Here is an 11,923-nt window from a genome sequence, read left to right as displayed (position 1 = left end):
ATATACTGACGTCTACTGGTTTTTAATGTTAAGTAGATAAATATTTGGAAGTATAATGTTATCACTAGATTCAGGATCATCATTTGATGTCCTCCGTTGTCAGCGCAGCTGGTGATCATTGTTGAGGTGACTAATAACCTGTAGTGTGACATAGTTATCAGACTCAGGAACATCATCTGAGAACCACAGATCAGCACTGATAACTAAACCTAAACCCTCAGAGAAGATAAGGACAAACTCCCTAAAGAAACTCTCTATTCTGTACAGCTGTTACTTAATGTTGAGGTCGCAAACAATCGGAATGTTCTTGGATAGGATATCTGGTGTCTCCTTTAAATGATCTATGTTTGTAAGACACTTTGTTGTGTTTGTTGACAGGATGAAACAGCAGAGACCAGCCTCACCTGTACCCAGCTGTGTGTCCATGAAGAGTGAAGGGTCTATAGAGGCACCTATCATGTTCAGTGATGGAGGAGGACCTTCTAATGAGGAAGGGTATGTACTGACGTCTACTGGTTTTTAATGTTAAATTGATAAATATTTCTAATTATAATACGGTTAGATACAATCAAGCATTCTGATTGGTTGAGAGTGAGTCACAGGGTGTGCTTTATGTAAGGGATAATGCCCGACGAGATTTCCAATATCACCTAATAATGGGCGATGCAGAGGCGTGAACCGTCCAACGCACAGCGTATCAGGTGATATTGGACACCTCGAAGGGCATTATCCCGCTTATACCATGGTCACTTGCCAACTATTTTTTTTTTACAAACATTAATTTATGTTTTCAGGCGTTTTGCAAAATAAATCTAACATTTTTTAATGTTAGCCAACTCTGATATTTTATAGTCCGCTCAGCTCATAGAACCAACACCGGCTTTCCCTTGGCTGAACTATTAGCCCGAAAGCTAACGTTATGCTAGCAAGATTCAAAGGCAATAACATTGTGTATGGTTGACAAACAGTAGATATAATTTTACAGGAAATTTGACAATAAGATTTGCTAGCTAACCAGCCATGTCACTGTCCCAAAATCAATATCAATATTTTTACGAACAAAGTAACAGCCGTATACTGTATAGGCTACAGTACGACTGCAGTCTGTGGAGCGAGTTGAATAGCAAATGAATGTGAGATGACCGCATCAAAGTTGACATATTCTCCAAACAGTAATTATAATTTGACAGTATGTTTACAACATGACTAGCCAGCTATTGAGCCATGTCATAGTCCCCAAATAAAATCTAGATTTTTAAGAAGAAAATAATCGGCCATGTGTAGAGTTGCTGCTACTGTCGTGTTAGCCGCAGCCTGTCTGAAGTAGATTGACTAGCGAGGTGAATAGCGAATGGGATAGGAGATGAGCGGTTACGTGACACTGACATAGTACATTCAGAAAAGAAACATTTTTCAAATAGGTTAAAATAAATATTGAAGTCACTCATTGTTGTAAATACAAGTTAGCTTGTTAAAGTCTTTCAAAATTGTAAATGGAGGGTTTGACTCCGTCCCTGTTGTTATGGTTACTTATTTCAGACACTTTGTACAGGCTTATATACTATGTAGCCAGCGGAATAATTTAGAACGGTGAAAAGACAGTTTTGCTGCAATGACGCAGTAGGTGTCCGTTATCACCCAATATTGGACACCCCTGCAGCCAATCAGAATCGAGTATTCTCCCAGACCATGGTATAATTAAGCAATAAGGTACAAGAGGCAGTACTTTATCGTCAATAAAGTACATGTTCAAGGGTGTTGTTAGGCGGCAAACCCTGGAGCCCGTACTTTATTGACGATAAAGTATGGCCTCAAGCACCTTATTGCTTTTATAATACAGTTACCAGCGACATTATAAATAGTAAATAAATAGTAAGCTGCCTTTCAGCAGAAAATAGTTATAGGCAACAAACGTTGTGTATCGCATTTCAGTAGCCGAGAGAAAATAGTCCCGTACGTGTGGCTGTTGCTATGCAACGGACAAACAGCATCGTGAACTTCACGTTTGTTAGCGTAGCTAGATCTCGCACCCTCTCATTCATTCACATTGCTCATTTTATAAAAGTTGACTTTAAAATAACGACAATGGGACGCTTTCAATGAAATAATATTTAATTTAAACATTAGGCCTAAACATTCTAAATCAATCATAAATGTTTCGTAGGCACTGGGTATATGCTAGCTAGCTACATATGCTGTAAACTATAGTTACAGTACGAGTGTCTTGGGACTCGATAGACCAACAGGCTGTTGTTAAGGTTAGCTTATATTGATTTGGATATCTCCATTAATTGTGCATCCGTGGAAAACGTTGTTTTAAAAAGCCAAGACCAGGTCATGTTTTTGCGTGGCTACGTAGCTAAAATTATATAAGTGGATATCTAGTTAGCAACTAATGGCTAGACCTTGGTTAGCAAGCTAGACTAGCAACATTCGGTTAATTATTTAGCAATAATATTGCACTGTCCCGTGCTATCAGTACTAAGGTCTAGCTACTGAAACGTTGCACGGAAGCTCAAGTCTAGCTAGTTACCAGTTCACATCGGCTCATGCTAGCCATTACATTAGTTACTAACTACTGTAGATATACACTTATTTAATTTTAGCTCCGTAGCCACGCAATTACATGACCTGGTCTTGGCTTGACAACGTTTCGACAGATGCACAATTAATGGAGATATCCAAATCAATATAAGCAAACCTTAACAACAGCCTAATGTAAGTCTATCGAGTCCCAAGTCACTCGTAACTAGCTATAGTTTACAGTATATGTAGCTATCTAGCATATACCCAGTGCCTACAAAACATTTATGATTGATTTAGAATGTTTAGGCCTAATGTTTAAATTGAAGAGTGGAATCTTTGAATGCAGTTTTCTCTGTTATAACTTTTTGACACCGGTCAACTTTAAGATGATGTAAGTAAGTAAGTAAGACTTTATTTATATAGCACTTTTCATACAAGAATTGCAGCTCAAAGTGCTTTACATAAAATCAACAAAAACAATAATACATAAAACACAATAAAACAAAAAAGTGTTGATCTAACTAGCCGCACTCCATCTGCGGTCTCTCGAATCAGTCTTAGATCAGAGCTGCCACTTGCAGTTTCTAATACACAAACATGACAAGGGGGTAGACAGGACAGGAAGAACTTTTCAGCATAACATGAGGAGAGAGAGGAGAAAAAAAAGGCAACCCCCAGACTATGCTCCTAGAGGAGTACAGTGTGGGAACAGGCAAAAAACACCTCAGCATTAAGCACATACATTGTACTGTACAGAACCACATGACTTGCAATGGGGAGGGGGGGAGGGGTATGGACAAGCAGCCATACTAGGCGCTGGTCACAGACCCGCCAGCCACACCGGGGAACAAGCTGGCGAAGGCGTTGGATGGGGGAAGGGTTGTGTATGAGTGTGCCTGGGTTGGCGCCTTCGCCTAGGCCACAATTAGTCAGATTCTCAGTTCGCAGATAGTATTGCCATGGAGACATCCTTGGTCATGACCCAAGACAGAGACGCAATCCACAAGTGAAAGTTAGTGTATGAGTAGGCCTGGGTTGTCACCATTGCCTAGGCCACAATTAGACACTTCTCAGTTCGCAGATTGTATTGCCATGGAGACAGCCTTAATCAGGTCCCAGACAGAGACAACAATCCTCAGGTGTCTGTTGGAAGGGGGAAGGGGGAAGGGAACGCAAGAGAAGTCTCCCTGCAGCGCTCTTCAGGGGAGTTGTTGTTCCAGCAACGGCCTTGGCCAAGGCCTGTGCTGGTTAGGGTGCCGAAAGCAGATAAGATTGGGGTTGTTTGGTCGAGTAGCCGCATTCCAATTTGCATGTCTACTCCTTTTTCCACCGGTCTCCGTCGGTCCAATCATGTCGGCCAGCCTTAGGGGGCTTTTTTACAGCTGTAGCCATTTCCTTAATTTTTCGATATGCCAGGGCAGCGCCTAATCCAATCAGCAAAAGCCTGTAATCGTGGATCCAAATAGGTAGATGTCTTCAATGTCCTCCACGGAAAGCGCCGCTGGACACCCGACGCGTCCATCGAGTAGCCAGCTGCAAACGTCCCGTCAGGACAGTCAGGTTCCCCCGAACCCAAGATGGTGTCAATTGCATTAAGAGACCAGCTGATCAAATCCATGATTTTTAGTTTGCGGTGCGGAGAGAGTCTCTCAGTATAAGACACAAGACTAGACAATACGATAGAAGCCAAGCAGGGAAGGTCAGATGTAACTTCAGTTGTGATAAAGATATCTGATTGATTTAAACAGATTTGTATTCACGAGAGTTTGTAGTTAGCCAAAACGTTTGGCGCATGGTGAAAACTAATTTTCATCATGTGAAGGGTTTCTGCAGGCTGCCACCGATATCATCCCTTGTACGTGTGGTTAATGTGTTTAAGTAGAGTCATGTCTTGTCCTCAGAAATCAACAGGAGAAGTCTGAGACAGACCAGAGTCACCATGAGGACTTGTCCTCCATATTCACAGTGAGTATTTTTTTTTAATTTAATAGAAATGACAAACAAGACATCCTTTTAAACATGTTGTTCTAATGTATAGATAGTTCCTTGTTCATCTGATATCTTCCCTCTCTGTTTCAGGTGCTTGAGGAGACTGTCATCAGGTTTGTGAAGGAAGAACTGAAGAGGATGAAGAGGATTCTGAGTTCAGATTTCCCAGAAGGCTTAGAGAGTCAGAGGGAGGACCAGGAAGTGGTGGACCCTGAATATCAGAAGCAGGAGAGCAGTGCCAGAGAGGGAGCTCTGAAGATCACACTGCACATCCTAAGGAACATGAACCAGATGGAGCTGGCTGACACTCTGGCGAAAAGTAAGAGACTCCATTATTTAGTCTTAGTTGACCAACTGATGGTATATGATGAAGATACAGGTTAAGAGTATCAGAGTAACTTTCAACTGGCAAAGTGCAATGATGGAAAATCATTGTTTATGTATAAGCCATCAATGTCTGCCATATTTAGAATACGAAAAACTATTCTGGACTGTTAAAGTAACTTTCTCTTTCAAACTAAAGCCCTGTGAAGAATAACATCTGTGTTTGGTCATTCAGGAGAGCTTCCTCATCATAAACTCTCACAGAAACTCAAATCTAAACTGAAGAAGAAGTTTCAGAATGTCTTTGAGGGCATAACTCTGCAAGGAAACCCAACTCTTCTCAATAAGATCTACACAGATCTCTACATCACAGAGGGTGAGAGTGTAGAGGTCAATAATGAACATGAGGTGAGACAGATTGAGACAGCATCCAGGAAATCAGCAAGACCAGAAACAGCCATCACATGCAACAACATCTTTAAACCCTCAGCTGGACGAGACACACCTATCAGAATTGTTCTGACAAAAGGAGTTGCTGGCATCGGAAAAACTGTGTCTGTGCAGAAGTTCATCACAGACTGGGCTGAGGGACTTGCCAATCAGGAAATCCACTTCATCTTTCCTCTGCCGTTTCGAGAGCTGAATTTGTTGGATGGAGAAGAGTTCAGTCTGATGGAACTTGTCCATCACTTCTTCTCGGAAACCAGAGAATCAGGAATCTCCAACTACGACATGTACAACATTTTGTTTGTCTTTGACGGTCTGGATGAGTGTCGACTGCCCTTAGCCTTCAAAAAGAACAAGAGCTGGTGTGATGTCACAGAGTCCACCTCAGTGGATGTGCTGCTGACCAACCTGATAAATGGAAACCTGCTTCCCTCTGCTCTCATCTGGATCACCACTCGACCTGCAGCAGACAATCAGATCCCTTCAGAGTGTGTTGACCTGGTGACAGAGGTACGAGGGTTCAATGACCCACAGAAGGATGAGTACATCATGAAGAGATGCAGTGATAAGATCCTGGCCAAGAGAATCATATCACACATCAAGGCGTCAAGAACTCTCTACATCATGTGCCACATACCAGTCTTCTCCCTAATGTGTGTGACCGTTCTGGAGCACATGCTGAGAACAGAGAAGAAAGAGAAGATGCCCAAGACCCTGACTGAGATGTACACAGCCTTTCTGGTGTTACAGACCAAACAGAAGAAGGTGAAGTATCATGGGAAAACTGAGACCGATCCACACTGGGATGAAGAGAGCATTAAGAGCATTCTGTCACTGGGAAAACTGGCCTTCCACCAGCTCAACAAAGGCAACCTAATTTTCTATGAGAAGGACCTGACAGAGTGTGGCATTGATGTCCATGATGCCTCAGTCTACTCAGGAGTCTTCACACAGATCTTCAGAGAGGCTGGTAAAGTCTTCCAGGAGAAGGTGTTCTGCTTTGTCCATCTGAGCTTTCAGGAGTTTCTGGCTGCTGTGTTTGTGTTTCTCTCATTCATCAACAACCAGCAGAATCTGATGTCTCAGTCCACCTCAGTCACATCTGACATCCACCCCTACAAGAGTGCTGTGGACAAGGCCTTGCAGAGTAAGAATGGACACCTGGATCTTTTCCTCCGCTTCCTCCTGGGCCTCTCAATGGAGTCCAATCAGACTGACTTACGAGGCCTACTGACTCAGACAAGAAGCAACACGCAGAGCCATGAGGAAACAGTCAAGTACATCAAGGAGAAGATCAGAAAGAATCCCTCTCCAGAGAGATGCATGAATCTGTTCCACTGCCTGAATGAACTGAATGACCATTCTCTGGTGGACGAGATCCAACACTACCTGAGCTCAGGAAGTCTCTCCAGTGAGAAGAAGCTCTCATCAACACAGTGGTCAGCTCTGTTCTTTGTGTTGCTGACTTCAGAAGAGAAGATGGATGTGTTTGACCTGAAAATATACTCCAGATCAGAGGAAGGTCTTATGAGGCTGCTGCCAGTGGTCAAAGACTCCAAAACTGCTCTGTATGTATAAAGCAATTTTAATAATAATATGATTTAGCACATATTGTGATGTAATACTTGATTATCGTATGATCCTATCGTACAAACTATGACTCTGATGATGTCTCATGTTCTCCTTATGTCATGTAGGATGAATGACTGTAACCTCTCAGAACGGTGCTGTGAAGTGCTGGCCTCAGCTCTCCCCTCCTCAGATCTGACAGAGCTGGACTTGAGTAACAATCATCTGAAGGATGCCGGCATGAAGCTGCTCTCTGCTGGACTGAGGAACCCACACTGCAAGCTGGAGACACTGAGGTCTGTATTTATGTTCTACGTGAGAGAAATAGCAAAGTTATAATAGCACAATGACTTTGTATGGTTGATTTTAGACAATATAATTTATTCTCAAGTTGGGTATAAACATCATGCCAGGAATAAGATATGATTTTTGTCATCAGTGAGTAATTTGATAAGAAACAAGTTGCTCTGCTGCATCAATCAAAACATTGATGCAAGTATCTCTGACAATGTGCAAAAGTATTGTAGAACCTATGTTGTAATTGAAGAATTCTGACAATATATTCAAACAGTCAAGATGCCTGATTAATACAAATGAGTTATTCAGTACCGTAAAGTACTTGACAGATCGATCCACTGGAGGACACGTAATGTAAGTGTTGTTCAGCCGAGTGATAAAGATCCCGACCCTAAAACATACACGGTCTCATATAGACTCCTAACATCTGGTCTTTCTTAACAACATTCCATCAATATAAACATCAGTCACATTCTCCTACACAATGATCTTCTGGATCATCGAACAACTGTTTCCTGTCTCTCCCTATCATCAGCTCACTCCTAAAACAATATAATCAGTTGAAACAAGACCCCAGGTGATAAGAACTCTCATGCTGTAAGTCTGTCCAAGGTCAACTGACCTTTGTGGCGACATCAAGAAATAATTATTACTGATAGATCTACCATAAACAATCCCCCAACAGTTTAGAACACTTTACAACCTCTTCAGCACTCTACTTAATTATCTCACCTTCCTGCAAACAACATAAGTTGTTCCAGCATTTCTTTATCAAAGCTCACAGTTCAAACCACATTTAAAACGAATAACTGTTACATATAACCAAAAATTATATTACAATGTCATGCAATTTCTTTGGGTAGTGGCAACAATCTCCAACCCCTAAGACTTTTTAAACCTTCTACGAATGTTAGGGTTACTACTAAAAATATGCCATTACAAGCTGAAACCCCCCATCATTTTGGGGTTTTCTCTGCTGTTACATATAATAGCAGTCATGTTTGACACTGAAGACAACACAAGGGTTAAGATATACTATTCATCATATTATTGTACATTTGCCTGGGCAGTGAGTTTAGCATCTGGCGGCTGTTCACTGCATGAAGGGTTGTGGATTAGAAGTAGCAAGAAAAGTGTGCTTGATGTATAATACAACTGTATTTACTGTATATATGTATGGAAATGGCTATTCACATTATTCAGACATACTTTACTTTTTAGGATGGTAGTATTCCATCTGAGCTGCAGGGATGGTCGACCAAATGCCCCATACCAAGTGAAATTTCAAACATAAAACATATTAGGCCCTATCTTGCACCCAGCGCAATTGACTTTGTCACCGTCGCAAGTATCCTTCCTAGTTTGCACTTGACACAAAGCGGACTTTTCTCTCCACAGACGCACGTCGGTAAAATAGGGAATGACCTTGCACTCCAGGGGGCGGTTCAGCGGAAAAAGGAGCAGACGTTCCCTGGTGCTATTTTGCAGTTTCAGAAAAACAATTCCGCCACTGACCAGGAAAAACGTAGCGTAAAGTCAAAACTTTTTCAATGTTAATAAAATATTTTCATGAGAAATCTCTATGTATGTGAACTTGATTTGTAACAATTGTGGCAATTTCCTCCCACGCCTGTTTAACCGAAGCTAATTTGGGTGGGTTTCTTCTCCCATCTCTATCAGAATCAGAATTTGGTTTATTCGTCATGTAGCCTATGCTACACAAACACGGAATTTACTGTGGCAGGAAGGTGCAAACAATAAACATACCCGGGTTTTAAATTAAGTAAATTTAATTTACTAAAGTAAATTAGTACAATAGTTAAACTAATTCTAAGAACTAAACAATTAAAAAAACATAACAATAAAAAAAATCTAATATATATAAAAATAAGAATTTGAATGAGCAGCATGAGCGGGCAATTTAGTGCAATGAGAAAACTGCTCTGCCTTTCCCATACAATAAGTGCGTTCGACTTTATTCCTTGAGGGTTTAGGTTGGTTGAGGGGCAGTTCTATGGGCGTATGTGAAGCCCTCTGTGACATGCTTGCGTGTAAAAAGGGCTATACAAATACATTTGATTTGATTTGATTTTTTATTCAATGAAAATTCTCTGCATTTCAAAAGCAGACGTAAACCAGGATGCGCTTATGCATCCTGGTGAAATGGCAGCCGTAACCCAAGCAAGACGAAGACACAGGTCAAAGGATTTTTGCCACAAGGATCACACTTTTTGAGTTGAGTGAACACGAAATCATTAAGCTCTACAGATTAAGCAGCCATGCAATATTACAGTTACTGGAAGGAATCACATTACATAAAATCTCCAACTCAGCCTTCACATTCCATTCCAGCAGTTGTTAAACTCCTCGCTACATTACAAATATTGGCATCAGGATCATTTCAAACAGTCATCGCTGTTTTGACTTTGGTGGCTGATCCATGATAGAAGGACAGAAGGAGGCCCATTCAATCGCGGGTTTAAATGCTCGCAATGTACGGTATAGTGGGCGGAGAAAGGCGCTGATTACCCGATGACCTGCATGTTTCGTAAATACAACGTAAACTGAAGTATCACTGCGTTCGCAATCTGCGGGTTGGCCATGGAGCTAATAATGCTACGTTTGCGAATGTACGTACATGAGGCCCAGAGTGACCACTAGAACCCCCCCCCCCCAAACCCTCAGGAGAATAGTAAACCATTTAGAAGTGGCAGTTACAGTTACATCATCCCTTCTCTGGGTGGTGATGTAATCAAATAATACAATTTTTTCTAACAGTCGAAGGGTCAAATTCTGCTCGGTTCTGGATTTAGGGATTCTCCTGCTAGACGTCTTTTTAGCACAGTGCTTTAGGGCGGCTGGAGAGACAGTGTCTGGCCCAGCTGCTTAGCAGGGGTAGGTGTTGTGGTCTCTCAGAGTCGTTTAGCCTGTCTCAACACCTTGCTGAACCTGGGGGGTGTTCCATCAACATCGATTAAGGGAAAGCAAGACTTATTTCGCCAAGTCTCACTTAGAGTTCCGTTCCATTAAGGTGGATTATTCTAGTTCTAGCTACGTAACCAAGGTTCGGAACTAGCCTGATCCGTGTCAGGCTAGAAGTCAAGGTAAACTAAAATGTGATGCAAATAATTTCAAACAGGCGGAAATAGAATTTCAAAAGACAGTTCCGTCGAGTAAATTCCTGCGCGCAAAGCACTTTAGTCCGTGTTCGGAAACGTAAATTCAGACTTTTTGAAGTGCAGAAACGAATGATTCATGTGTTTAGGCCTACATCATCTCCAGAAAATATATTATTTTAAATTTACAAGTTAAGAAATAATGTCACTTTATCTGTTTTCAAAAGCCATTGGTTAATTGACATAAAATAAGGCCTCAAGAACAGGGACGTGCACACGCTGTGGCTAAGGTTGCCCGGGCAACTGCCCGTTTGCCCTCCTCGAGTCAAAGTGCCCCTCCGAGGAAAATAAATAAATAATAGTGAATTTAAACAGCTGCAGAATTTCATGTAGACCTAGATTTAAAAAATCGCCACCCAAAACATTTCATAAAGTAGCCTTATTCACTTCCAATCGATAAGCCTATGGGCAACGAGAGTGGAAGTCACAAGGGGGAGGGCGTATGCCCCCTACTCTGTTTACTCTGCGGTACTGCACGCGACCGCCACCTGAGCCTGCATTTTCTTGCACTTAAGAGACGGTCATGGTTGTTTTATTCTGTGTCGATGAAAAACTGCTTTGACGTTGTCAGAAAAGTTGAGTTTTAAGTTGTAGAAATGTATAACAAACGAACAATCATCATCAAGTTTTATGAAATCAATTAAAATCTTCATAAATCCAGGCTCAGTTTGCCACGTTTAGCCTAAATAATCAGACGGCTAGCTTGCCAACCAGCCCGTTATCACATGCAAATTTTTTGGTAGGAAAACTAAGCTACATGTCTGCTGATGGTTAGTTTATAAGTTTATTTAGTTAGAATAAATGATGGAAGTAATGCATTGCATGAATTATTATCATTAGTAGGCAGGCTATTTTATTGTATTTTTTTTGTGGGGGGGGGGGGGGGGGGGTGGAACGGCTGTTAGTGGAACGGCTTGAGGCTTAAATCCAAGTTGACGTTTACCCAAGTGAGACTTATTTGTGTTAGCGCGAATGCGTTAGCGACGTTGATGGAACACCCCCCTGTTCTTTAACTTCTTGATGGATATGTCCCTACTCCTGAACGCTTCATCCTTGCCCAACCGTAGCCTTCTGAGATCAGCTGTGAACCAGGGTTTGTTGTTGTAATAACTCAACCTGATGTGTGTTGGTATAAAGCTGTAGCTACTCACAGAAGTTGATGTATGAGGTCTGCCACAGCGTCTGTGAGCTCATCCAGACTGGATGACTGAGGAGTGCTGTGTATGTGGTCACTACTGTGTTACAGCCATTCCAAAACATACCAAACCATGTATTGTAATTGTATCTCAAGTTCAAGTCTTTTATTTGTCAGGTACACAGAACAACACAAGGTTAGACTGGGCACTGAAATTCTTAAGACAAGACAACGCAAGCACCTGGCATAACATACCATATAAGTACACGGAACACAATTTACATCAATGCTGAGCTTAAATAAGTGAAACTTCCTAAATATACAGAGAGCAATAAATATCGACTATACTAACCCTAATACTAAAACTTCCTAAATTACAGATAACAATAGATAGTACACTATACTAACCCTAAATGCACAAAAAAACTGTTTCAACCCTATAACCTATTCTAACCTAAGT

At 41.5% G+C, this 11,923-nt stretch overlaps 1 protein-coding gene across 1 annotated transcript in view; it reads left to right on the top strand.

The window, feature by feature from the left end:
• The first annotated feature begins 464 nt into the window (after window positions 1–464).
• LOC124471393 (NACHT, LRR and PYD domains-containing protein 12-like) overlaps window positions 465–11,923 on the top strand; it is a 33,698-nt gene continuing 22,239 nt past the window's right edge. The window contains exons 1-5 of the mRNA XM_047025885.1: window positions 465–495; window positions 4,428–4,491; window positions 4,606–4,834; window positions 5,075–6,854; window positions 6,984–7,151. Coding sequence (XP_046881841.1) covers window positions 4,654–4,834; window positions 5,075–6,854; window positions 6,984–7,151 — 2,129 coding nt within the window. The 5' untranslated portion in view covers window positions 465–495; window positions 4,428–4,491; window positions 4,606–4,653. The remainder of the gene's footprint in view (window positions 496–4,427; window positions 4,492–4,605; window positions 4,835–5,074; window positions 6,855–6,983; window positions 7,152–11,923) is intronic.

The sequence above is a fragment of the Hypomesus transpacificus genome, chromosome 9 (genome assembly GCF_021917145.1).
Source record: "Hypomesus transpacificus isolate Combined female chromosome 9, fHypTra1, whole genome shotgun sequence".
NCBI classification, from domain to species: Eukaryota; Metazoa; Chordata; class Actinopteri; order Osmeriformes; family Osmeridae; genus Hypomesus; species Hypomesus transpacificus.
This window is presented reverse-complemented; position numbering and strand designations above follow the sequence as displayed.